This window comes from Struthio camelus, chromosome 3 (genome assembly GCF_040807025.1).
Source record: "Struthio camelus isolate bStrCam1 chromosome 3, bStrCam1.hap1, whole genome shotgun sequence".
NCBI lineage: Eukaryota > Metazoa > Chordata > Aves > Struthioniformes > Struthionidae > Struthio > Struthio camelus.
In genome coordinates, this window is record NC_090944.1 from 131,086,731 (window position 1) to 131,114,602 (window position 27,872).

A 27,872-nucleotide genomic window follows, 5' to 3' on the forward strand; every position below is an offset into this window, starting at 1 on the left:
TCAGAGCTGAACTCACTTTCTCCTCAGTAACGACCCATAGATTGGTCCCAAATTCCTCAGTGATTGCATACTGCATAAAAGCAGCAACCCCTTACACACCCAAGGTGGCTGGATGGCCTTGGAGGAAGAGTGTTCTTGCCAGGCATAGGTGAGATCGAGTCCACTAACAAGCTATTTGCACTACAAGACTAAGTTTGGCTGCTCTGGGTGTTTTACTATTACTCCTGCCAGTTTCACACCAACCATCCAATGTCAGACAGGATGATAAGGACAAAAGGAGGAAAGCCTTTAACCACGGTCACTACAGACCAGCTTTTACGTGCATAGCTACATTTTTAAGGAGTAATGGGTTTAAGGTAGAGTCACAGCTTTTTTTAGAGTTACCCTAAACTTGGTATTTCTCTTTTAAGTCATATTTACCATGCCTTTTCCACTCTCTCTTCTGCCAGCTCTCACGTCCTGACAGGGAGATACGGAAGTATTTCATACGTAGATTTGCCGTTCTTTGTTTTTGGGGGCAGCTTTCACTCATGGTCCCGCTCCCACCACCAGAAAGAGCTTTTCCGCACCGCTGCTTTTCACGTGCTGCCTCAGCCACACCAGTAGTCCCCACATCCGCGGTAGCCAGCAACACGAGCAAACGTCCCTGGTAAGTTAGTGAGACAGAGGCAAGAGTAACCCAAGCCGATCAGTAGAGCCTGGCTATGGCCATAGGTCTACAGCTATGGTTCACATTTTGCTGGCAGTATTTTGAAACTTTGTGAGGGACAAGGGGTTGAGGTGGGTCTTTGTGGTTGGTTTTCCTGTTGCTCTCAGGACACCTGCAAGTCCTCACCCCCAAGAGAGGGCAATTTGCTTGGGCGGGGAGGGAGCACCCTGGCTCCTTTTCCCTCCGTCTTCAGGGCCGCGCGGCGTGAGCGAGGAAGCCGGAGCCCCCTCCCGAAACGGCGGCGGACGGCAGGAGGAAGGAGCCCGGGAGCTCCTCGGGCGGCAGCGGCGGATGGGGGGGTCTCTGCCTCCACACCCGGGCACAGAGAGGCGGCAGGAGCACAGCACAGCACTGCCCGACAGAGCAACGCCGGCGGCGGCCTCGCACCCCACAGCGGGCGGCCGGAGCGCGCCCAACGGCCGCGCCCCCTCTCCCCCCGCCAACGGCCGCGCCCAACGGCCGCGCCCCCTCCCCCCCACCCCCTGCCAACGGCCGCGCCCCTCTCCGCCCACGGCCGCGGCGCTCCCTGCCTGCCGCCGGCTTGCCGTCACCTGCCGGCAGCGCGGCTCCCTCTGCGGAGGGGGCGGGAACGGAGCCGCGGCAGCGCCGCTCCCTGCAGCCCCCGGGGCCCCGCCGCGGTGCGGGGCAGGGCCGGGCGCTGCGGCGCCGCCTCCTTCTCCTTTTCCTCTCCCTCTCTTAGGCACCAGGTGGAGGTGAAGGGAGCAGGAAGCGGGCAGGCAGGCGAGGGACGGCGCTGCGAGTGAGTGAGCGAGTGAGTGAGCGGTGGCGGCAGGGGGTCGCGGCAGGGACCGCCCCGAGCACCGGCGGCGCTGGGGAGCGGGCGGGCTTTGGGGAGGCTGTGCCGCCCCCCCCCCTTGCTCTGTGCGGACCCGGCGAGCGGGGGGGAGCACTGCCCACGCAAACGGGCGGGTGAGGGGCCCGGCAGCGACGGGTGCGCTCAGAGTCAGGCGTGAGGGGTCGTGTGGGGCCCCCCTGGCCGCCGCCGCCGTCGGCGACCCCCGCCGCACCTTGCGGGCGGGGTGGAGGGGGAATGCGGGACAGCCTCGGATTTCCCCCCCCCCTTCAGCTCTTTTAATCACTACGGTTTGATGTGCTCCCTCCCCGGCCCCCTTCAGGGAACCGCCTTGCCGCGGACGCGGTTTCGGTGTCGGTCCGGCGCTTCCTTGAACGCCCCCGCCGCGGCGCCTGCCTGGCGCGAGATCCCGCAGCCCTGCGGGCTCTGCGCCCCTAACGCGGAAGGGCGCAGGAATTAATGCAGTATTTATGGCTGCGGCTTCTCACCTCTCAGCGGTCGTCCTATGAAAAACGCCAAGGCGCTACACGTCTTTGAAATATGCAGGGAGGACAGTATCGTGCTCCTTCTCTTTCCCCAGCTTACCTTAAAGCCGATCTTTTCTTGCTCTAGTACAAAGAACGTCCTCTTGTATTTCCACGCTAAGAGAGAAGTTTGGAGCTGAAAGGGCTAAAATTTGAAGAGAATTAATAGTGTGGACACACGCTATAGAGTTCGGGCATTAAACTACTGCTGAAAAGCTCTGTAGAAATATTGACTAGAAGTAGCAGTGGCCTGAGGCCGTGTTTCTGGCCTTTTTGGCCTCTGTGTAAGAGGCCGTGCAGCCACACCCCCACGCTGAGCACAGGAACCGGGGTGTGTTCCCCGGGCGCATCCAGTCTTGACCTGAAGGCTTGAAGACGCGGCGTATACACAGCTCTGGCAGTTTTGGCTTGTTTTTTAAATACAGAGCAGTGAGTTGTCCTCATTCCTAAGCCTGCTTCTTTGCTAGACTAAGCTCTGTTTGTGCTGCGTTCCCTGATAGATTTACTAGTGTTTGTGTTTTCTTATCATCGAAGTGAAACTTCTTGTTTTGAAAAGGAAGTGGGGAAGAGGGCGGCTTTAGGGAATGATGGAGTGCCAGAATTAGGTGCGCTCAGGCCATGGTTTTCCAAGCCCCGTAAACTGGCAATGTGAATGAAAGAAAGCTTCACCCACCCCTTGGGCTGCTCATTTTCACCCGTGTCAGCACATGCATTTGTATGCAGAATTGGATTGGGAAACTAAGCCAGATTGAAAGGAAAAAAAAAAAAAAAAGTAACCTAGATCAGTTCCCAAATGTTTTTGCTGGCACGAGGGGGCAGATGAGACTGTTTCTGTTCAGTAACAATACAGGCTTATGGCAGACTGAAGTGTCTGTAAAAGTATGGCTGCTGTGCCAGATTTCATGCCTGTGCTCCTGAAGTGAAATCACACAGTTCTCATGCTTAGGCCAACTGATTTTTCGTGCTGTTATTGATGTTTAGGAGCGTAGTTGGTGGCGTTTTAGCTTTCTGAAGCCAAGGCTTTTTGTTTTACCATGGATAAAGCATAACAACAACAATTAATCTCTACGCGTTCTACTGCCCTTGTGCTGGAGGTTTATCTGCCTGGGCAACCTGCTTGGAAGCTGTGTCTGTGGACGCTGCTGTGGAACGTGGTTCAGCCCTTCACCTCCTGGTGTAAATCCATGCGGTGCAGAGCTCCACAAATCCAACCTCCCAGCTCTATCCCAGAAGCAGTAGAGCCATAGTGTTTTCTGGCGTCCAACCCAATGTCTTCATTTACCAAGGCAAAACAAACAAACTTCTTGGATAAGCATCAACTCTTATTGGCTTAGTAACTACTCGGTGAAAAGGTGTAGGCTGCCGCATCGAAGAACGTAATTAACAATAGCACCTGTTCCTCAGTACAAGTTAGCCTCTTGTAGTCATCCGATTACTAAGTTGCAATTTTCTGAGTTAGAGGTCTGCATAAGTCAAAATGATTTTAGAAGTCTGGGGCATGCTTTCAGCGCTATTCTAATGACGCTCCTTAATAAGATGATTTTCCTTAAAAGCATGGTTTTGTGCTGTTTAATTTATGTTGTCCTTCATTTCTTTGGAATCAATCAGATCTTTAGCAGATACGCTTTCATTGCCTTTACCTTTGGAACCATTTTTCCTTATTAGTAGAATTTGTTATTACCACCACATTTCTATTATCCCTTTGATACCCAGTTTTACATCAATAGGGTTCACATCAGGTATGACCTAGGACTAAAGGAGTTCAACGAACCAGGTCTAGAACATTAGTATTCTGAGAACAGATTTTTAAAAGAGGTTCGCTGAAATGGTTAGATGACTATAACTTATGTTGTACTCCATGATACAAATACTGCATGATATATAATTTTGTGAACACAACAAAATAAGAAAAGTCTTACTTTAAGACTTAAATTACTGTTTAAATTCTTAACCCTTAAGATGCTGAGAAACATTAATAACATCTGAAAGTCTGGAGAGGATTTAGCTAGAACGAGCTGGCTGTTTAGTTGAAAGGGCCTCTTTGTGCCTCTGGATGGGAATCTCAGAATGAACCTTGAACTGGGCTCCGCCTTGGAGTAGTATCTTTTGGCACGAAAAACCTGTTTTATTATCTAATCATTAACGTAAAGCTTCAATGTTATAAGCTTGGTAAATAGGTGTACTTAAATTCTCGTCCTGTTTCTAGGCATGCTATATTTAACCATAGCTCAATTTCACATTATTGTAACCTAAGCTAGTCTGGTCTTGTTCTGTGGTCAGTCCTAGAAAAGGTCATTCCTTCTCTCACTCCTCACCTGTTACCACGGCCCTTGATTCTTTTTGAGCTAAGTTTTAGGCTAGCAGTTTTAACTTACTAAATACTTTTTTAAAAGAGCTACGGAACCCTGTAAACGTTGTTATTGTCCCCTCCAACCTTCTTTGTAAACAAATGCTAGTTGTTTTTTATATTAGAAGCAGTCTATATTTGTGCTTTACCTACTTTAACAGAGTCTTTGTTTGTGACCTGGGCTCCTAGGTGCTGCTGCAAGTCTGCAGTTAAGTTGAAAACCATGCACTTTATTGCCTGCGCTTCAGCTGCAAAGGTTTGTTTTTTAGGGTTCAGTTTAACATGACAACTGAGTGCTAATCTGGTATCTTCACTGGATCTCACTGGTTAAATAACACAAATCCTTCCTGCAGCATCAGTCACCTTATACTTACAAGCTCCTTCTTCAGTAATTAGCAGAAGTCTCCTGATCATAACCAGAGCTTCTGTTTTAAGCATCTTCTGTAGTTTGGCTTGGTATGATTACTGTTTTACCTGTCCCAGCAGGAACCTGGCAGAACTAGTTACCCTGCTAAGATAGGCTACACGCTTACATCTCTGTGCAGACTATCAGCAGGAACTGCAATTATGTGCCTGGAAGTTTTTAACACTTCCAGGAGCCTTCTGGACAACAACTGGTGCACTGTAAAGGGGCTGGTACTGTCCTTTTACTGCAGAGTTCCTTGGATCATCTGTTCCCCCTGCCCCAGCCCTTGCAGAGACAGCTGGTCCCTCTTAACACCACTTCTTGATATCTTTTTTTTAAATGTCTGAATGTTCTTATTTTATCTTCCCCATTCAAACAGAGTTTGAATGGCAGAGAGCCATTAAAGTTTTGTTTCCCCTCAGATCCACCCAAATGGATAAAACTACTGTGCTTTTGTCCCATGGCACCAAGCTGGCAGAATTCATCCGCCTTTGCTGCGAGTGTAAACTTTTATTCCCAGGGAAAATTACAGCAGGATATATTCATACAAATCAGTGATGCTACTCTGTCCAGGGAACAGAGAACTACAGGCTTTATGGTGTCCTAACTGCCAGATCAGCACTGGATAGTGAGGACACGTGAGCGCAGCTGGGCTATCTCTGTCCAACAAGAGAACTTGAGATAGGAAAAAAACCCCAAAACATTCAGAATAAAAACAAAAAAAAATCACACATTCCGATCTTGCAAGAGTAATCACAAAAGCAGAGTCTAGCACAGAGGTAACAAGATACCACATCTGAAGTTCCAGCCAAGGTCACTGTGAAGTCTTGGCAGCATGGAAATATTTTGGGACTTTGGAGAGATGCATCTGCCTCAAAGATGTGAGGAAAAAAATATCCTCTTTTTCTTCTGCAGAGCTTACACAGATATTGCCAGAAATGATTTCCTCAAGCGAATACGGGTCCAACTCTTGGGAGCTCCTGGTGACAGTCGATCATCAGTATGAAGAGGAGCAAAAGGAATTTATACTACGGGTCTCGGGGGATCTTCATATTGGAGGAGTGATGCTGAAATTAGTAGAACAAATTAGTGAGTAAAGACCTGTTCATTTTATACACTCTCATTAAAATAACACATGCAGCTTTCCCTCTACAAAAAGGGGCTCCAGCACATTTTGAAATGGCACTGCCTCACTTATTTCCAGGGGTACACCTAGCATGTGGGTGCTGCAGACCCAGGCCTAGCTTTTTCGGCGGACGGAACCCTTGTCTACGAGTGAAACACCTACGCTATCACAATATAAACAAAACTCTACCTTTTTTTTGTCTTCCAGTTAGACAAATATCACAGTTGGACTAAGCTAACTATTCCAACTCCCTTTCCAGATAGGCTTTATACCTGACTAGTTTGAGGAGCAAAAGAAATTTATCCATGTGTAGCAGTCATGCAGCGAAAGGATTAGTTGTTACATAGGCATTTCAGAAGTTATTGTTTCCTGTGCTACAGTAGCATTCTAGCCAAAATCAGAGCCACCATGGTTAGTTAATCCACTATCCCAGCTATCCAGTAAGGGACAGTTGCTCAGAGCATAGACAGGCTGGGTCAAAGTTAGAAGGAGATGAAAAGTAAAGTATCCTGTGTACAGTAACAGCAGGTCAGCCCCACAGGCAGTAAGAGAATCTAGGTTTCTTTAACTGGAAGAAACAAATGGAGTTACCTGCCAAAATAATCATCTGTACTCTTAGGCTGCAGAATGACAGATAGAGGCAAGATGGCACGGTATTTGATATTATGTCAGTGCCACTGGCTTTTCATGTGCCACTTATTTTTCAAGTATTGTACTCTGTCCTAGAGTTCCTAAATGTAGAAGTCTTCAGTCACCAACTTCCCACAGAAAGGAACACGTCTGCTAGATCAGACTCTTCAACTGTGAACACCATGAGCTTCACATTCCTATTCCTTGCTCTAGAAATACCAGATTAGGGGCAACAAAAAGTAGAGTATTCAATGCAGAAACTGTTTTATGTGGTCACCAGTGTTTGACCTTTGATTTTTCTTTTTCCTCCATTTTTTTTCTCCTCTGCCTTATTCCAACTGTCATCGTAAACTGTGGTGCAGCTACCTTCTCTTCTGGCCAGCTTGGTCACCACTTTGCATGATCTGCTGAAACCTAACGTCTTGCTTGCGCTGTCTGCCATCCAAATATTGGAGATCAGTGTATCTGCCATGAAGTTGATACCGTGATGCCAGAGAAATTTTGGTAGACAGATACACTGTTTCTGTGGGCTGCAGCCTTGCAGTTGGTTCATTTCTTTTCCCAAGGTGATTGATGTGATAGTGGCCGTGGAACAAAAGTCATATCAGTTTGCCAGAGTTTGAGAGTGACTGTAGATTATTCAGCCTCAGCTTTTGAAGCCAGGTGAAAGGCTAGAGAAAATAAAACTCAAAGGCAATAAAGTCCATTGTATTCCTTCCATCTGCTTTCATATTGTTCGGATACCATCAGAGACACCTTGTTGTTCAAACAGTACCAAATCTAGGAAAGAATTATATGCTCTGAATGACTACCTATAGATCCTCACGGACAATTGCAGCTTTCTCTCCGAGACTTTTTATTTACCTTAAAATATTCCTGTATTTTCAATACAAGGTTTTAATGTTTTGTCCCTTTCTTTCTGATAAATGCAGCATGTCAGTGTCAAAGGATGTTGTAGGGAATGATCCAAAAATCTCTACCATTTAGGAGATTTACCACAGTAAAATGATCAGGCAGTGCTTCCCCCCTTCCCCCCCCCCCCCCCCAAAATGGAAAAAAAAAAAAAGCACATAATAATTCCTTCTTTTCATTATTTAAAGAACGCTGCCGCTATAAATATGTCCTAAGTAAGCCACACTCAGGTGAGCATCCTTGTTAGCCTAACTGTGCAGCCACAGGAAAAAAAGCTGAATTACTGTATCTTTCCTGGAACAGCCTTTAGCTGTGTGTCACTAAGACTTTCGGGGACACAGTGCTGGTGCTTACCCCTGTCGAGATGAGCTGTTCAGTGGTGCTTCTCAGGAGACTGTGGAAGAACTTGTGGCCATCTGGGTGCGCTCAGGCTGTTGTGGGAAGATTTTCAGTTTGCACTGTCAAGTTGCACAATGTTGCTGTTATTATATATCCCAGCACAATGCAAACAGCTTTGGACCATAGACAGCACCAGATTTAGGATGTGCTTTCCCTGTGGATATCTGCCAGATTAAAATAGCACCACAGTCAGCATCTATGTTACATCTTCAGAGAAAACAAAATTAGTTCCTGATGACTGCCACAGATGTTTAGCAAATGGGGTCTAGGTCCCAGGAATTGTAGTTGTTACTTCACTGTAAATACATTTCCCTAATTGCAGGGCACTGTTTCCAAGCCAAGTTTTTGAGTATGTTTGCTCTGTAGTTTATTAGCAATCATACTGTTTGATTTACCTTTTTTTTTTTTCTTTTTCCTTTACATTTTGCTAGAAATATCACAGGATTGGTCAGATTATGCTCTTTGGTGGGAGCAGAAAAAATGTTGGCTTCTGAAAACCCATTGGACACTGGATAAATGCGGGGTGCAGGCAGATGCTAAGCTGCTCTTCACTACTCAGCACAAAATGCTGCGGCTTCGCTTGCCAAACATGAAGACCGTGAGACTGAAAGTCAGCTTCTCTTCTGTAGTATTCAAAGCTGTCAGTGACATCTGCAAAATTCTCAGTAAGTAAAAGTAAATCCCCTCCTGCAGCTAAATTTGAGCGTTTCATTAGGTGTCTCTTTTTCATGTAACGTCCTTACTCTCACAAAACTGTTTAGCTCAAGGAGAAAGTTGATTGAGTTGATCCAAGATCAAAGGACAGATTTTTGTTTTCAGTATCCAGCACATATCAGTGGTTCTCAGTCATTGCGATAACCTTGATGCAAACTGCTCAGAAGTATGTCCCATGGCCCACAGGAGTACTGGATTGTCAAAGTCTTCTTGATGGCTTTGTAGTGATCCTTTTCCTCCTTGAGCCAGCTCATTTTTTTGCTATGTACTAAACAGCTTGAGCTGATTCACATCCTACACCCGCTTCTAGCACAGGCAATTTCACAGGTGCCAGCTGATGTATCACTTGCGCTAGTATCAATAATATGATATTGAACTTGGCCTATTGCTTTATTGCTTTAAGGAGTGTGCTTGAGTGTTCACGACATTTACAAACCTTTTCAGTCCAGGGCATACACAAATACCCCACACAACCCCGTGAATGTGTTGTAGTGATGAGCCCACACATCTCTGCTAGTCCAAGGATAGAGCACTTCCAAGCAGAGATTAGGTTTTGAAAAGTGCCAGACCTGCGTGCCTGTAACCAACAGGATTAAGTTGAGCCTGCAAACAATCTTCACAATCCCTTAATTTTAGGGTACACCTAATCCCCATTTTAATTTAGATCTTCAAAGCCTAGCCCACTAGCACATTCAGCTTCAGAAGGAATTTACCACCGCAAGCCATATTTACTACAATGCACCTTTCAACTCTATCTTCTAGTAATGGATTGTGAAAGGGATAGTATGTCTTTGTTACACTTAGCAGCTATGATGAAATGATGCCATAATTGTTCAACTGAAAATTGGCTGAATTAAGTACTTCTGCCCACATTTTTCCTCTTGATTGAATCTCATGAGTACAGACACTCTGTAACTTTTCTCATGAGTGAATCGGGTGTCAAAAATGTCTTTGCTTACCACAGAATAAGAGTATCATTCAGAAACAAAGTACCAGGTTTGCAATAGACAATACGGGTCTAAAACAGCAGTGTATTAGCGTGCACATTAGCAGTGTATCACCAAGACAGGTCTTACAGGCGAAAGGTGAAATATTTAAATGATAAATAAAAGACATGAACTTCAAATACAGTAATTCTGTTTCTTTTCTTGCTTATTCAGAAGTCAGACAGTTCATTATGCTCGAAGGCAATTGCTGGGACATTACGGGAGAAAGAGTTTGTCCCTAGCGTTCCAAAATGCAGTAACGCTTACTCCAAAAGCAGGCTTAAATCGTGGCAAAACTCAACCTCACAGCTTGAAGTCTTTGGCCTGTACACTGAATTACTGGCTTTTTTATGGGTAGTCCTTTCAACCTGCTCAAGAATAAGATTCAGATAGCAATGTGGAGCTTCCCCAAATGCTCTTATCAACTGATCTTTTTTGGCCATGAACGTCTAAGTTTCAAAGATTTTCCTCTTGCTTCAATTCCTGACTTGCAATTCTAGATATTAGACGGTCAGAAGAACTCTCTTTGTTGAAGCAATCAGAAGACACACTCAAAAAGAAAAAGAAAAAAGACAAGAATACCAAAGAACCAGTTATAGAAGATATTTTAAACCTGTGCAACTCTCCAGTGATTTCTGGATCACCAGGTAATGGAAGACTCATGTGATTTTATTCTTCTAATTGAAGGCCAAAAGGAGGAAGAAATTATTTGATCCACGAATAAAACAGAGGAGAACATTTTAATGTGGAATGGAGGTCAGAGAGACACAGCTGACCTGAAATTAGTAGCTCCAAAAAGTTACTGAAATCCCTAGTATTATCAGTATTTTCCTGGGGTTTTTTTCTGTGTGTATGTTTTCCTTTCCATCAGTATATGAAAGGGCACACCAGAAAACAGATAATTAACCGTGGCCCTGCACACAGTATCTGCTACTGCTCTTTGAAAATATGAGGCTACTCTTAAAATGTTCAACAGTTTTGGCAACCTGAAAAGAGAAGCAGAATTAAACAGAATTAAAAATAAGGCTCTCCTTTCTCCACCAAATGTGAGATATTTCACAGAACAAGGAGAAGTGCTTCGGGCCCTGAGGGCGCTTCATCTGTGAAAGGGCAAGGCCTGCTGCAAACAGTAGAGAGAGGAGAGCATTCTGAAAAAAAAAAAAAAAAAGGGTCTTTTACACTGGGAAGTGGTAGACTACCTAAGTCTGAAGGTAATTTTCCTTGGAATTATGCTTTACTGTTCTTACTTGCAGCAAGTCCAGGTTTATATAGTAAAACCATGACACCCATTTATGATCCTGTCAGTGGGACACCAGCTTCTTCTACAATTACTTGGTTCAGTGACAGTCCCTTGACTGAACAGAACTGCAGCGTCCTTGCCTTCAGTCATTCCACCTGTTCTCCAGAAACACTAGCAGAGATGTACCAGCCTCGGACTTTAGCTGACAAAGCCAAACTTAATGCAGGGTAAGGATGCCTCTCTTCAATGTCTTGGTTAGCTGGCCTAACAGGGATGCCATTAATCAGCTTTTCAAATTCTGCTTCGCACTTCTTGAAAACAAAAGCCTGATGTTAGGCTATATCGCTACTTTAAAACATACTTTGATCCAGGTTTCATCTCAGAAATCTTAGACTCTTTTTGATCTTTTTCCTTAATCGGCATTCTTGGTGAGACAATTTTGTTTTAAAGTGATGAATTATATAATTGTGTAGACTCTGGATTAAATTCCTCTATTAGACAATGGCAAATCTACTGAAGTGAGTAGCAGTGTGTGGGCGCAGCTCAAGGACAGTTTGGATAGCAAACTCAAAAAGGCTTTAATAGGCAGTGGAGCTACTCGTGTGGATAAAGTTAGTAAGCTCTAATGCAATACAAATAGGTGACTTCTTTAATTAGGCACAAGCAAACGTGGCTTATTGTACATCACAGAAGAATATAGAGCAGTAGGGGTTTAGTGGTACAATTCTTGGAGAGTATTGTCTCTTTAGCATTAAAACACAGATTCTCATTTTTTTAGATCTTTGGAGCATTTAACAGCGACTTCAGTATTTTAACTGGATTTCACTGGGTAACAAAAGTAGCTAGAATTATAAAAAGGCAAACCCTGAAATAAAAAGCAGGAATTCTAAAGATACAGAAACAGTTTTACCTTGGCTTAAGTTAATTTCCCATTTCCGGAGGTCAAGAAGAAAGAATCTGTTGGTAGGTCATCTCATAACTACTTTCTGCTCTGTTTCTGGCATCTACTACTGAAGCAGGAGATTTTGGCTAGTGCTGGAGAAAAATCAGAAGGATTTTAGGCATTATGTTCATGCACTGGAAGCTGAAAATCTGTATGAATGTCCTGCCTTTTCAAGTTACATGAATTTTTCCCAGGCTTGCAGGAATTACAGCTGTTTGTTCTCACTTTTGTTTCACATCATTTACATTGGAGCTATGCAGGTGTGATAGCTGTACAAATGAATTTGTGTGTTGTTTTCTTCTGCAGCTGGCTAGATTCATCGCGATCACTTATGGAACAAGGCATTCTGGAGGACGATCAACTACTTTTACGCTTTAAATATTACACTTTCTTTGATTTGAATCCAAAAGTAAGAGCTTTGTTTTTATTGTTACTCATTGTTTGCCTGCTTTCATGTTACACGAGGATACAGAATTTTAGCTAGCATTTGTTATGGGCTATTCCGAGATCAAATTCTACTTGTTCCCTTCAGCTAAGGCTGCACTTTTCCCCTTTGGATAGTGAATCACCATCTTCACCTGAAATAAGATCTTCAGTATAAAGACCAGATTTGAAGAAGAGGCTGGTTTACTTGCTGGTTTACTAGGTATACATCCTCTTTTTGAAAACAGACTTTAAAAAATGGCACTTGTGTTCCATTCTTCCATGAGATTTGGGTTTTCCAGGCTCAAGCCTTCTGAAGCACTTAGGCACCTAAATCAAATCTTTTCCAATATGATTTGAGTGAGGTATACCTTTGGAATACCCCACCACAAGTGCTTAGGGCCCTTTTGAAAACAAGACTTAGGCTTTAAAAAAAAAAAAAAAAAAAAAAGAAAAGAAAAGCTTAAACACTTCGCTAAAGTTGCCTGTCACTTACCCTTATTTCTACTAAAAGTCAGTTACTGTGGTTTTGTTAAGCCAGAGTTCTTAACACTTGGGTGGTATTTTTAGTGAAATTAAAGCCTGATCATAGACCAGTATAAATCAACAAGAGTTCTAATGTGAATGTTTTGTAGACCATTTACCTCAACTGAGGATTTGGTCTTAGCATTTCAGGCATCTCGGATAAACAGAATGGCGCTTTCTCATGCATGTGGCATGTTTTGGGTGAAATGCCTTCCCTTCTAAAAACCAAACAGGTGCCTCAACTTAAGCAGCCCAAACACTTTCATTCATTGCCCTAGCTAGTAATGGAGCCATAGGATGAAATTACCCAAGACAGCTTGAGGCTGCTTCATAGCTCACTGCTATTGAAAAAAAGAGTTCACACTCCCAGATATATCCTCCCATTACCTAGCTTGCACTAGCTCTGGGGCTTGAATGTCTTTGTGAGTCACTTCACCTTATTAACCATGCAGGTATTTACCCTCGGAGGTGGGGAAGAATGAATAGTGAGTTAAATCAGTTCACAGCAGGATCTGACAAATGCCAAGCCGTTGCAAGGATAGGGCCAGAACCAAAAAGCCAAGAGCAGAAGAGCAAGCTGGTAAATCCCTTCAGCCACGTCGCATTATTTTAATTCTCAGAGTGTGGTTTCACACTTGGCTTAAGCCAGCTTAAGACCTGCTACCACAAAAAGGGATGTCTTAACTTCCCCTTCTGCTTGAACCAAGGGCTCCTGGTTAGTTTTCTTTTGGATCAGCAGGCTGCTGTGACCCTACACACAATCATGTGAGCTAGTACAAGGGAAAGATGGGAACACACAGCAGGGCAAAGGTGGGAGGGAGGAAGGAAATACTTGTATGGCTTCAGCCTAATGTTGCATCAGCTGCAGCTGACCACAAAGGCACATTTTTATGGTCATAAATGACAGTGGTGTTCTTTTCTGCTGCAGTATGATGCAGTGCGAATAAACCAGATATATGAACAAGCCCGTTGGGCCATCCTGTTGGAAGAAATTGACTGCACAGAGGAAGAAATGCTCATCTTCGCTGCGCTACAGGTACGTACTTGATCCAGGCTGCAAAACCCGTTTTCCCAAGAGGCAGGCACAAGCTAGGGCAGGACTACGATAGGAAGAGCTCAAGCTGATAGCTCTGTTTGGATTGGGGACCTACTTTTATTTGAGTAACTGCAGTAATCACATTGGAAATCTTGTTATGTTTACCTGTTTCCTTGTAAGTCCCATGGTTCTGTGCTGCAGAACTTTACACAGTTGACCAAGACCCAAAAGATCAATGGCTGTCTGTTCAAATGCTGTGACTATATGTTCTTAATTGATGTTTGAAGCATATTTGAAGTGAATTTGCCCTTCAAAATCTGTTTTTTGATGTTTTATTTCAGTACCATATAAGCAAGTTATCATTATCATCAGAGACACAAGATTTCACCTGTGAATCAGAAGTCGATGAAGTAGAAGCTGCACTTTCTAATCTAGAAGTGACACTGGAAGGTGGAAAAGCAAGTAACATTTTGGTATGTCATTTTGGAACCCAGAATTGCTTTCACTGTGTCAAATGCATTGACTCTGATGAACCTACTTGCTTCCCCTTTTCTTACCAGAGTTAACAGACATTTACAGAGTGCATTGTACTAAACTTATTCCTGATTATCCATAGGAGGACATCACAGACATCCCGAAACTTGCTGATAATCTCAGGCTAGTTAGGTGAGTTACTAAAAGTAATTAAAAACATACAAACAAGAACATTACCTCTATAAGAAATCCCTTTAGTTTTGTATTCTAATAAAATACCAGATCCTGAGGTTATAAGCGAACAAAGAGACCATATAGTTCCAACTAGCCTAATACTATCTTCTTCACACCTTTCTCCTACTGCTTTTAGGCCAGATTCTCAGCAAACCTTTCTAGCTTTTGGGCACCAGGGCCTAACATTCTTGCTAGTTAAAAGACCAGGCTCTTTATATTTCCTAAGGCTCAATCATCTTCTCTAAAGAAAAGATTCTACAACTTTATTTTCAAGTTTTACTGGTTTTTGCCAAGGAAAAAACAGGAAAAAAAGCCAACTTTCAGCTCTCCCAAAAAATAATTTCTGAAAGCAACCCTGTGGGATATTTCTCCCCCCATAAAACAAAAGAAACGAGTAAATTTTAGTATCAAAATGAGTTTCAGATTGGAGTATCACTACGGTTAAACCATATCGATAATACCTCACCTAAATAAGTAAACTGAGAACAGTACAGTTCTGTGATCCCATTGTAAAATCCTGATTTAAGGATTATTTAATATCACTCCGCTGAGCTCAAGTATGCAGTGTCTTTTCTCACAAAACAGTCTTCATGTTTTAGAAAGATAAAGATTTCTATTGCAGGATTATCAGTTTCATTCTGTTGACAAATTGATTTGTAGGCAGTGAACTGAAAATTGCACTTAAAATTGTTAACTCATTTCCAATAAAGAAATTATATTTGGCTTCATATTACCAAGGTGGATGAAGATGAAAGGAAATTTAAGCCTTTAAAGTTCTGTCCGTTATTTGCTTCTAATAATGGATTATTTTTTCCCCAGCAGTAGAGAAATTTGCCTTTAAAAGCATTCAGCGGTTATTTTTCATCAGTATAAGTTTCCTCTATACATGGTACAGGTTTTGCTAAATCAAAAGCATTGGAGAAGTTAGATTAGTTGTAAAACATTTCCTTAAAGAAACAAGAGCATATTGTTACTAAAAATATTTGTTTAATTATAAGCCTAAAAGCAAAGTTCTGCATGTTGGACTGCTGGCTGCATTCATAGAATGAACATTTATTCACCATATGCACCACAGCAGCACACTAGGAAAAATTACTTTCAGATGGGTAGTAGTATTATGCAGAAATGTGATACTTTTTCAAAAAAGAAAAATAATTGTAAGCTTTTGAGAAAGTCTTCAGGAACTTTTCTGCATAGAAAAATAGTTTGTAAGTTTAAAAATTAAAAAAAAAAAAAAAAAGCTAATAGTTCTTAATTTGGGGAGCATTTTTTGTCCCTGTATTGGAAAATTAAAAGCCAAAAATACTTGGCAAATGGATTTCAAAATCCAAGTTATTTTTGGAATTTAAACAAAGAGAAATTTCACAGTTTTCTAGAAAGGCTAGTCTAGGACTTCTAGAAACACTCTAGGGAAGATGTCAGAAGGTATAAGACCATTTTCCGGCTAGCAGTTTAATATTTGCACCATCGTCTTAGATATGAAGGAAAGTATAAGATAGACTGTGGACTTCTGGCTTTTTTTTTTTTTTTTAAACTTCAGCGATGATCTTTGTAGCTAGTTGTGAAGTATTTATCCACTACAATAGTGCTATGACTCAGTTATATTTTGAACTAACAGCTCTGTTATTTTCCTCTTGAAATGTACTGAAACTAGGAAATTTTTTTCCCCTTGGCTGTGTTAGTGTATGGTTAGCGGAATTAATTCTGGTTTTTCTCTCTTACTGAAGAGAGGAGGAGAAGGTACCTGATTATGTCTGACCATTAGTATTCTATCAGTTAATTCTCAGTTCCACAGTAGATGCTTTTAAATCAACTCTTTGAAGGAACTGAACTTGCATCAGCAAAGTACTGGAATAAACTAAAATAATTAAAGCTAGGATTATATCCATGTGTGGATATCCACACACGTGGATATGTGTATCCATGTACATGTGTGATGGAGCTGGAATAACATTGCCCTAATGGAAGACGGTGGTTTAAACTATTACCATTCCTTAGTCAAGGAATAGAATTTTGTTGTGTTAGATACTGTTTAGATGGTCCCTACCTTAAAAGCTTGCAGGTTGAGAAGAATACAAGTTAGTTTTACCGATGCAATTTTTCTAGATCAAGAGCCCTGAAGAAACTTAAGCTAGTTTTGGTCATGGGAACTAATTAGCGCGTTGCATTAGCAGTATTGAGTTCATGTAAAAAGCAGAACGTATTAAGCCTTTGTTAGAAGGAATGGCTTTGATTAGGAACGGAAGAAAAGGGGGCGGGGAGAAATCATGGATGGTCTTCAACCAGAATCCGGGGTAAAAAATGCCTCTCTGTCCAGGACAGCCTGGGTACAGTGTTGGTCCCAGGGATTTGCTTTTCCCCTCATTGACACAAGTGTAAGTGAATTGACGCCATAGGTACATGACCTCAAAGGAACTTGAGATCTATAGTAATATCTGTGAGTGACTGAGTGATACGTACATTTCAATATAAGCATATGCAATTCATTTGTTCTTTTAGGCCCAAGAAGCTGTCACTGAAAGCCTTCAAGCAATATTGGTTTGTTTTTAAAGACACTTCAGTATCTTATTTTAAAAACAAGGAATCTGGGCAGGGAGAACCTATTGAGAAACTAAACTTAAAAGGTAGGAATTTTGTTTTCCTTTCTTTACTTTTTCTGTTGCATTCATGATTTGAGTAAATCAAGAAATCACTGAGAGACTCAGGAAGACAAAGCAGTAGAATTTAGTCCTGAAACTACTTTTTCTGCTACTCTTAAGCAGGCAGACCTTGTCTGCAGAAGAGGCCTAACCAAAACGATTGAATACCTTAGCCCAAACCAGATTACCTGGACTTGTAAAATGCTATATACCACTGAATTCATTTAAAGATGAGTCAGATAGAGAATATGAGACACTATATGTGACACTTGCGTTTCCAGGTATTTTTAATCTATGTTTTATGGCAGTACTCACCTCTGTCCTTGGCAAAAGCACATTGGTAGTAGAGGATTATGAATAATGTCGTGGACAAGAATACCCTAGGTTGCACCTATACACTGCTGTGCAGGGACAGCTCCAAGACCACCCTCTAGGCCTTCTTTGTTTCACACATGGGGAATTCCATAGCTGCAACCAAGCCTCAGGGTACTTCTGGAGGAGAAACCCTAGGTGTACAGAGGGCAGATGCCAGCACTATATATAGCCTCCATCTACATCTACTCCTGCAGGGACATCATATGTTCAGCGTCAGGCAACCAGTGATGCGCAGGATTCATCCTAGAAGAAACCTTTGAAATAGAAGGAAGATTGACCCCTGTGAACAAATGGCTCTGCATACCAATCTGCACATCCTCAGTAGGTCAGATGAATGCATGGTTATACTAGTCAGGGTGACTGGAACCTGACCAAGTAGCCTACAGCCTTGGTGTCACCCGACACAAAGGGGAGTTGTTGGCATTCTTGACTGCAGCTGAATCCAGAAGGCCGATAGCCAAGCACTACAACACTGAAATAGCAGGTCTCCAGAGTTCTCTGGGATCCCTGAACCAGCCAGCTCCATGTAGATGTCACCTACATCCCATTTTCAGTACCAACTTGCATCTGAAATTAGAGTCCAGGCTTTCAAGTAACTTAGGGTAAAATTTCCAAAAGCACCTATCTCATCAACTCCTGTCCGTTTTAAGTGTTGAGTGTCTCCCAGGATTAAGGAGAATTTTTGAGAGCGTTTGCGTGCTTCACTCTTTTGTATTCCACATTGAAGAACATGCTCTTTGAGCTCAGAGCATTCATCGCTAAAAGCATTCATCACCCTAGCAAGCCAGATCAGGCAGTGTACTAGAACAAAAAGCTTTGATTAGGCCTGATCATTAAAAGTCTTGGCCCTTCTATCAAAGCAAAACAACTATTAGGTACTGTTCTTCAGCATTATACTACCTTCAAATTAGTGACATAATAATTAAATAAATCCGTTTCTTTGATTCTCTGTAATCTAGGATGTGAAGTTGTACCAGATGTAAATGTTGCAGGGAAGAAGTTTGGAATCAAATTACTAATTCCTGTTGCTGATGGCATGAATGAAGTATATTTAAGATGTGATAACGTGAGTAATAAGACAGAATGGAAAGTGTGCATTCCAGATTTATTATTAGATTGTCTAGGAGACCCATGATCCTATTGTACTAGAAATTGTACATAAAAATAAGGGTGCCCTAAAGTATTATCTACATGTCTAGTAGAATATAAGAATGATGATGTAGACCAAAAAATACTTAATGGTTGAGGGGATAAAGGGGCAATAATTCAAAGTTTATCATCAGTTTCCAAGTAGAGCTGTTGGAAAGAAAAGAAAACATACTATGGAGAGAGAAAAAAAAAAAAAACAAAAGACATCATTAAAATATTTTGTTTCAGTGTTTTTCAGAAGATTGAGATTTGTTTTTTGTTCTCTTCATTTTTCTTAATTGGAACTTTCCCTTGGGACAAAGGTAGCATGATAGGGATCTTAGATTTGTTTCAAGATTTTTACATCAATCCCAGTTCTGTAATTAGTTGGGAAAGAGTCCCACCATAAAATTTCCCAGTGAATCTATTCCAGATCACTGGATTTCTCTCTGCCAACTCGCAGTAGTTTCATGCATCAAACCATTTTCCAGAAACACTGAGGTGGAGAAAATACTGAACTTGTTGTGACTGTAGCACTGATAATCAGATATACTGTACAGCCTCAATTGCAGCTGACATCAGTGGGAGCTGTAGACATGTCAAAAACCAGTTTCACGCAGTGCATTCTTTGGCGTTTTATAACAAAGCGCCTGTTTTTAATGAACGTGAGAGCATTTTCAAAGTAAATGGCTTAGTAAAAGCTAATTCTGTACATGGAACTAGCCCTATCAGGGAGGGGCAAGAGTACTATATTAACTGTGCATCCAGCCAAATTAAGCAGAATAGCCTCAAAGTTGTTTTACCTCACAGCAAGAGATGTGTGAGCAGTAAACATCTTCATAAATGATTTGTCCAGAAATACCAAACATTATATATTATGAAATGTATTTGTTGCAGGAGAATCAATATGCTCGGTGGATGGCTGCTTGCATCTTAGCCTCAAAAGGCAAAACAATGGCCGATAGCTCTTATCATCCCGAGGTCCACAAGATCCTTTCATTTTTAAAGATGAAGAACTGGACTGTGTCTCCTCAGGCTGTCTCTGATCCAGAAAGCATGGACATGAAACCAGAATGCTTTGTCTCACTACGTTATACAAAAAAATACAGGTCTAAGCAGGTATCCTGAGCATGGCTGTTATGGTCGGGGATGGGTGGTTCCGGAGACCAGGCAGATGATGAAATAGGGGAGAATGGATCCAGGTAGTATTTGGAAACCACGCAAGGATTCCTGGCCATACACTGGAATCATCTTACACTACGCTTTGCCCCTTTGATACTTAGCAAGAAGCCCTTCCTTTAAACTGAACACGGTGACTGGTGTCTCAGCACTTTTTCCAATTACTCCTCCTACATCCACACTGCCTCTTAAGTAACTAATTATGTCTTCATGATAGTGCTGTCCCTGAAAGTCTCTTCAAATTGAGTAAGGAAGGTTTTTAAGGAAGGGAAGATACTGCCTGTATCTTAAATCGTAGAATAGAGGGCAAGAATTTATTCTTGCCCTCTTGGCCTGGGTACCCCTCCTCCTCTCCATTTTATTCCTTGCCCACTGCTTTTGCTGTAGGAGAGTTCAGCCCACCCATCTGCAGCACGTGGTCCCTAGAACAAAGTAATGAGGTACGTGCTACTCAGCATCTTTCATAATATCATCTCCTTGTCAGGCACCTAATCAGAGGGGATCACTGCAGCAGATTTCACAGCCTGCTTTCAGGGCTAGGTAAATGATGCAGTAGATAAAGCCGTTACTTAGCAAAGGGAACTTTTGTTACCGTGAATAAGTTTGTATCTAGCTAGTGCATGGTGCCTAGAGCTTGTACGATGCGTGAATGAGTAACGAATGGTACGTTAGCAGAGAATTCTGAAGGATACGCTGAGCTCGTTTCCCTCCCTCACACCGCTTCAGTTGCGAGCATGCCCTGCCCACCCAGAGGATGGTCAAAGTCCATTTCCCTGGTGCTTGGAACTGCCCCTTAGCAGCACATCTAACATTCCAGCAAGACTGCTCACCAGGGACACATCGGGTCAGCTGCAACAGACAGACACAACCTGAAACAAGCACAGTAGAGCCCATTGCGCCAAGAGGGGAATACAAGATTAGAACCAAGAATATGACAGTTAACAAATTTCTGACCTGGGACAGTGCACGAGAACGGTTGCTCCAGGATAGCTGGGATCAGAGCACCTAGAATAGTGAACGTGCAATTCAGGAGGTCCTCATCTACTACCGCTTTGGCCAACAGGGAACCAAGGTCCAGATTTCACTGGTAACCCTAGCTAGTCTGCAGCAGTCTGGCATGGCAGTGCTACAATAAAGCCCACAAATCATGGTGTCAAGGGAAGTCCTTGCCCTGAGAATACCACCTCACACTTCTGGGCTAGTGGAAGAGATGTAGCCAGGAGAGGGGGAATGGATTGAGAATCTTCATTTTCCAGCAAGCTTGCTGTACAGAATGGGCCTGTGGGCAGCAAACAGGGCAAGATCATTTTACAGTGTGGTGGAGCTAGACCCAGTGCAGCACAATACTAGGTACCGAGATCGTCCAGCACCATGCTCCCCAGTAGCGTAGGATCTGCTCCCAGGTGATCTCCACAAATGTTTGCTTGCACAGTGACCACTAAGTATCTGAACATGGCATCAGAGCTAATACTGTTTCATTTAGTGAAAGCAAGGATATTTTTATTCTCCAGTCCACTGAAATCTTTCTCTCTTCCTGTGTTTCCCAGTTGGCTGCTCGTATTCTGGAAGCCCACCAAAACGTAGCCCAGATGTCCCTAGTGGAGGCCAAGCTGCGTTTTATTCAAACATGGCAGTCCCTCCCTGAGTTTGGCTTGTCCTACTACATTGTAAGGTAATCACACTGTTACAGCGATGTCAAGCTGCCATAATGTGTTTATGGTCAGTGATTTTCTGGAAGTTCCTTGAATCCCAGTTCTGGGAACATACTCCTACTATTTCTCCACAAACCTTTTAATTCTAGCAACTTCCATGCTGCTGTTTTTTCCATAGCAGTAGCACTCAGTAGCTCCATTCCTGAAGCAAGAATATTGCTCTATTGCCTCTATTATATCTGCCTTCATAGAGACCTCTTGGGTTTTGCCTGAAGTAACACATCAGTAGGATTAAACTCTTGTTGACATAAGCTCACTAAAATGTAAGAAGATGCAAATCTTGTTGGTGTTCTCAGGTTTGCGGTGTATTTGTTCGCTCCGACTCTTGCTCGTTGGAATTAGATTCAACACTACGCGGAGCATAATTGTTTTGGCATTTCATTAAGAAATACAACAGCTAAGTAGCAAACACAATGCCTCTGTTAGGTTAATCTGGAAGAGCAGTCTGCCCAAAGAAAGGTCCTGTTGTGTTCATAACAGTTCCCCGGACACTTTCCTTGAATACTGCAGAATTCTACAGGGTACCCAACCTGCACTTTCTTCTCTTGACAAACGGCCAAAAAACTTACAAGGTACTGATGCAGCCACACTTGGGGCCTCCTTCCTTAATTTGGAATTAACTTCTCTTTCGGGGCAACTTAGAAATCAATGGCTACAGCTGTGGTATAAATTGAACCAGCTGGGAACCATTCTCTGGCAGAGAGGCTGGCTGGCATAGAGCAGCCCACATCCATACTATTAAACTCTCTGATTGCCCAAAACCCAGTAGCTTCATGTAAACTACCAACTTGCCTTGGTACCACTCTGGATGTTCTAACTGCTGAGCTGTACCCAGGAGTCATTTGGGAGAGCGCAGCTTAGTTGGGGCCAGAACTGTGCCCAGGACTGTTCCAGCAATTCAACAGAACAGGCAATTCTGTTGAGTTCAGTGCCCAGGAATGTTCCCTGGCATGATTTAATTTACTAACAGATACAGATATTTTGTTCCATCTGTCAGCAGTAGTCCTTCAAAAAATCCTAAACTGCATCAGTGTGATTTTGTAGCATGGGCAAAACATCTTGTGGTGAATTTTACAAACTGATGGACAGAATCTCAGTGAGGAGTTAAGCAAGGCACAGATTGCCGTCCAGGTCACATTCTTTCCCTCAGGCCAGCCTCAGTTAAGGACAGAAGGTTCAAAGACAGCATCAAAATAATGAAAATTATTAGCAGCAGCCAGCTGAGATTTTTTTTCCAGCTTTCAGCATGAGGGTAGAGGAAGGCAGTTTCTTTCTCTGAGTGATCTTTTGCTAAGTATTTCCTACTCAGAAACATCCGTCCCCAAAAAGTTCTGACACTTTGGTATTTATTTTTCATCTCTAATCAAAAAGTTGAAATGTTATAATGTACCGATATTTTTGTAATGTGACTTCTACTCAGAAATATGCATATTTTGCTAACTCTGAATTATTTTGATAAGCTAATACTGCTAGATAATATAAAATACTGAATATATTATTTTGATATGCTTACATAATTTAGCTAAGTAAAAATGGAAGAACAAGTTTCAGCGTTACTGAAGTGAGGCAAGTAAAATTAACGTTGATGCTTTTCCAGTAAAAATATAATCAAATTCTTGCATTAGCACAAAATATTCCCATTTTGGCAGAATGGTGTTTTTCAGCAGAAGACAATGACTTGGAAAGATTTCAGCCAGACCTACCTGCCTGCTTTTTTTTTATATCTTTTGCCATGGTTCACCAGGCTACATTCTTGCTTTATAACAAATATTGTCCTAAAGAAGGATCCAAGCTCTCCTCAATCCCAGGCTGTTGTGACCAACAGCTGTGCAGCACTGGGTGAGAGGGAAGCATCTTTGCATTGGTTGTGATGGCCTCTGTTCCCCCACATTTTTTGCTCTTGCACAGAAGGGCAGGTGAAATGTTTCTCTAGAAAAAAACATTGCAAACTGAATCTGCTCAGAGGTTTGGTTTTTTTTTCAGGTTTAAAGGAAGCAAGAAGGATGATCTGCTTGGTGTGTCCTATAACAGGCTCATACGGATAGATGCAGCCACAGGAGACCCTATCACAACATGGAGATTCTCCAACATGAAGCAATGGAACGTGAACTGGGAAATACGCCAGGTAAAACTGGAGTGGCTCTCTGCATTCAGTCTTTACACTTGAGACGCTGGAGGATGCCTTCATAAAATGATTTTAAGCCTCAGTGTGAAAAGATTTTGAATTTGTTATGACAGGTTATTAATAATCTGTTTTCTAAATTTTTTTATAATGGAATCTGTAGTCAAAGTTCAGAAACTAAAAGATCTCCAGTTTGAAACATACCTATCAGACTTATTTTTTATAAGTTTCCAGATTTTGATGGGATGAAATACAGAGACTTGAAGGTAAATTCCACCTCAGTAGATGTTTACTGCTCTGTTAGTAAAAATCTCGTTTTGTTCTCTGCACAGTCTAACTCATGCATCATCCTCTAAATTGCAATGATTCCGCTTCTATTATAGGCTGAGGCTACAGGAGCCCAGCTTGCCTTTTAAATCCCAAGCTGAGATTGCAAGGCTATGGTGCAAACTCCTCTATTTCAGTATGTGATCCTAAGAAAAGAGATCCATGGTATGATTCATACCAGGGTGCTTCAGACCTTGATTAAGTTTGCTGAGGGCAACCAGCTGTTGCTCAGTTTGGGTTTGAAAGCTTGAAACCCCTTTTGCAAATCTTAGATTTCTGGGCTGGAACTAGTGTGACCTGATGTAAATTCAAGCAGCCTGGAGACTGTTCCTTCTTAAACAATTTCCACATGCATCTCCAGGAGCGACCACATAAAATCCCTACTGCTGCAGTACTTCCTGTGCCAGAACCTGCAATGTGATGGTAAAGCTGTTGTTTTTGCATTAAATCACTCTCAGAAAAGGCAGAATCCACACTTAACAAATCCCTTTGCTGGATTTTAGAACTGACAATAGTGAAACTCAAAGCCTGATCCCAGAAATAAGATTTAAGGTCAGTGCACAGCAGTGAACAGTATTAAACATTATTCGTTTAAGTGTACAAAGAGTCAGTGCCATTCTTGCTCTTTTCAGTGTTCTTATTTACGTGTTTACAAGGCCTCCACAAGGCTACTAGAAAAAAATCTGGTAACAAGCTTTGTTTTGTTGGCTTCCAAAACAAGCAGCAAAATTTTGACCACAAGAGGGCCCTGCCACAGCAGAAAGTTGAGAACCAGCCAGTGAAAGACCCTCAACATACCGCAGACCCAGAAATCTTTACAGCTCTTCTGTTAGCATAGCTGGGTACTGGCTTATCACAGTATTTGAGGTCTAGCTGCTCTCACACTCGCTCTTCTTTCGGATTCATGTCAGGTAGAAAGATGATGTAGTTTATCTCTGTTACTGATTTTGCCATACGTATTTTCTTTAGGTTGCAATCGAGTTTGATCAGAATGTGTCTATTGCTTTCACATGTCTGAGTGCAGACTGCAAAATCATCCATGAGTATATTGGGGGCTACATCTTCTTGTCAACCCGCTCCAAAGACCAAAATGAAACACTGGATGAAGATCTATTCCATAAATTAACTGGAGGTCAGGAATGAGGTGAAGCAAGCTCTCTCCCTCTCTTTCCCCTCCCCAGCTAAAGGGACCAGAGATTAAGCAAGACTCTGATTGTTAATTGCTGGCTAATAAATATACTGTGTATTACAGTCTAGTAATATGATGGGACTAGTTCCAGCTTCTTTGTTCAATATTGAAGCCAAGGTCACTGGATGGAGTATGGCAACTCCATCATCAAAACTAGGAAAATTAGACTTCCTTGTTTTCCTTTTGTACAGCTAGAACTTTTCCAATGAAAGGTATGTGGTCAGTGGGCATTTCTGAGTCTCGCATTTTTAATTGCAACAATTTATTTTAGTATCCAGAACAAGGAACTTGAGGATGTGGTACAGCAAATTTTGTTCTCTGTTACAGCCCTGTAACTCCCATTGGCTAGCATGTCTCGGGATTTAACAGAACTAAAGTTGAATAAATAACATTTTTTAAAGCTACATTACTTGTCTAACATTTGTGCTGGGAACAGAAAACATTTCATCAGTACTCCAAAGTCTGCAGATGGAGCTTTCAAATCCCAAGTAGTGATTACACGATCATTCAAAAATGTAACATCCATGTCTACCTTCAATTGTGTGAATAGAATGAATTAAAATCAAAGGGGCTACCAGATGTGTAGAACAAAACGTTAGTCTTTGCAAAACCAGATTCTAAATGTTAATCTCTTGAGGTACTTCATTCATTTCCAGGTTGAAAGGAATGCTTTAGTTAACAAGCAAGTAATTTAAAATAGGTAGAAAAGACTCTGAAGGTAGGCCTTCCTTCTGTTTTCTGTCCTTGTTACTCTGTTTGTACTGTCATCTGATTTTAAACTAAACTCATCTGTAAATTGAGTTAGGAGCCGAAATGCCTGTAGAAATGCTGTTCGTCGTGTATATAATGCAGGATGCAAAGCGATTACTCAATAATACTGTGCCTACGGAGCAAGATCTGTAGCAGCCAGCTGTCTGCTGGAGGGAGCCACACACACCCAGTGAGCTGAGTGAGCTTTGGTTCTGCCCCATAATGCGTAGTGGTCAGTAAAGCACAGGAGGGGACTAGGTTGGGAGGATTCATTAAATTGCTGGATGAACCAAAGTTGATTCCGAATACCTAAGCAATTAAAAAGGACAGGTGTTGACACATTGCCAAGAGATGTTGTAGATATCACTGCATACTTCCTAGATGTCAGTTGGACTGGGTAGGCCTGATCCTTCTGTCATGTCCTCTACTTTTACGCCAGTGCCTGTCAGTAGACTGCAATGGAATTGCTCCCAATTTGTGCCAGTTTAAACAAACTGAAGCTTTGTATTTTATACCTGAATTGCAAAAGAAAGAGCATCTATAACCTGCCTACCAGCCCACTATGCTTCCCTCTCCCCAGCACTTTTTACGCAGGGCCTGAGGGACCATCCAGTTTTCTTCAGTGAAGGACTTTACCGTCTTCTCACTTGCTTGATACAGGCCAAGTATTTTCCTCATTTCCACCTATAACATATAGTCCAAAGACATTTACAATGTTTAAAACCTGCCTAAGGATGTTGAGGGAAAGCTGAAGGCGCACCTTCATGCCAGCTTTTCTTGCACAGACAGCCCCTTTTCCAGACTCAGCCTCCACTTCTGCTACTGAATTTCAGTCAGGATTGCAGCCGTGCCTGTGTTAGAGCCCCTCATTTGGGAACTTAAATTGTATCTCGTTAGCACAGTGTGCAGCTCATTTTACTGCTAAGTAAACACACCTACTTGCAGTCAAGGTTATCTGGGCTGAGATTCCAGAGAAACCACAAAAACATTCCGTCTTCTTTCCTGGCCCTCCCTCCGTCTCATTCTAATGTGTCACTGCATTTCAAGTAAAGGTTTTCTGCCGCTATGGAAGGAGGAGGAGCTCTGCCAACTCATCCAGAAACCTGTTGGAATGTAAGCACCAACGTTTGCCATCTTATCTTTGATGGAATGATCCCTTTGCTACTCTTCTTGGTGCGCTGTCCGGTCTCTGTGTTTCTTTAGATCATCAGCTGTTTTCCTCCTTGTTCCACTCACCTTGCAAGGCTTTCAAGGAGAAGAGCGCTTAGGAAAGGCATCTCTTTTTATCCACCCACCTTTGATGCTGCATGAGGTCACGCTTTCATCAAAGCAAAATGATTCAGCAGTAAAAGTAGCTGAGGGGTGCTGCTTTCAAGACGTCACACCTTCTGGGCTAGGGTCAGTGCAATGAAGGAGAAGTCATCCTGCACAGCCAGTCCCAGAAATTCAGGGGCACTGGGAGCATGCTGGTTTGTTTGATGTTTTCCACAGCTTTACTGGCCATGGGGGCAGTGACCTTAGCTTTGTTTCTTGTACAAGCAGCCCAAAGAGAAGTTGGAGGGGGAAGGTGCAAGCCAGGGTGCTCCTGCACCCCCACAATTCCAGACTGCTACAGCAACTGCTGGATACAGTCGGCAGCTCCTGGGAGCAGGTCTGGTGCCGCCTGCTGTGCCTGACATCTGCACCCGGCCCAGCTCCGGGCCAGCTCCAGCGTCAAGTCATCTTTCATCCCATTCCATGCCACTGAGCATGTCCTGGCCAGACTCCACTCCTCCCCACTTTACGTGCATGGGATACCACACCCTCCTTTATTCCTGTAATAACCTCATTAAACTTGGCTTTTGCTTGTTCATACCACCTGATTTATGAATAAGGGTAAAGACTGTAGGCTGAGTGGTCTTTAGTAACTGAATTATTATTTGCACAGTGCCAGATGTGGGATAGACACTTTAACGAGTGAGTGAAGGCAGGGCATCTGCCCTGAAATGAAACAGTGTCTTCTAAGGAAA

At 42.6% G+C, this 27,872-nt stretch overlaps 1 protein-coding gene and 1 long non-coding RNA gene across 10 annotated transcripts in view; one reads left to right on the forward strand and one right to left on the reverse strand.

Moving 5' to 3' along the window:
• Positions 1-2,646, reverse strand: part of LOC138066884 (uncharacterized) — a 241,969-nt gene extending 239,323 nt beyond the window's left edge. Inside the window, exon 1 of the long non-coding RNA XR_011140512.1 lies at positions 2,109-2,646. This is a non-coding gene — a long non-coding RNA (uncharacterized lncRNA). The remainder of the gene's footprint in view (positions 1-2,108) is intronic.
• On the forward strand, positions 1,307-27,663 carry FERMT1 (FERM domain containing kindlin 1). Of its 9 annotated transcripts, none has more exons than XM_068940318.1 (16): positions 1,322-1,469; positions 4,584-4,650; positions 5,716-5,889; positions 8,299-8,532; positions 10,068-10,214; positions 10,821-11,034; positions 12,057-12,159; positions 13,627-13,734; positions 14,076-14,207; positions 14,351-14,400; positions 16,942-17,066; positions 18,416-18,522; positions 19,482-19,703; positions 21,311-21,435; positions 23,459-23,600; positions 24,894-27,658. In XM_068940318.1, the coding sequence occupies exons 3-16, from the start codon at positions 5,739-5,741 to the stop codon at positions 25,065-25,067; spliced, it is 2,034 nt and encodes a 677-aa protein (XP_068796419.1). In that variant the 5' UTR covers positions 1,322-1,469; positions 4,584-4,650; positions 5,716-5,738; the 3' UTR covers positions 25,068-27,658. The 9 variants fall into 9 exon arrangements, with proteins under 9 accessions (XP_068796416.1, XP_068796419.1, XP_068796418.1 ...); XM_068940317.1 differs by having other exon boundaries at positions 1,336-1,481; XM_068940319.1 differs by having other exon boundaries at positions 1,369-1,473.
• Positions 27,664-27,872: the final 209 nt, after the last annotated feature.

What these genes read in the sequence shown, in the direction of transcription:
- FERMT1 (XM_068940315.1), top strand. Translation starts at nt 5,739, where the DNA reads ATGATTTCCTCAAGCGAATACGGGTCCAACTCTTGGGAGCTCCTGGTG. An exon ending in AGTGATTTCTGGATCACCAG is followed by an intron (nt 10,215 to 10,820) that starts GTAATGGAAGAC and finishes TCTTACTTGCAG; the next exon opens with CAAGTCCAGGTTTATATAGT. An exon ending in GATAATCTCAGGCTAGTTAG is followed by an intron (nt 14,401 to 16,941) that starts GTGAGTTACTAA and finishes TTGTTCTTTTAG; the next exon opens with GCCCAAGAAGCTGTCACTGA.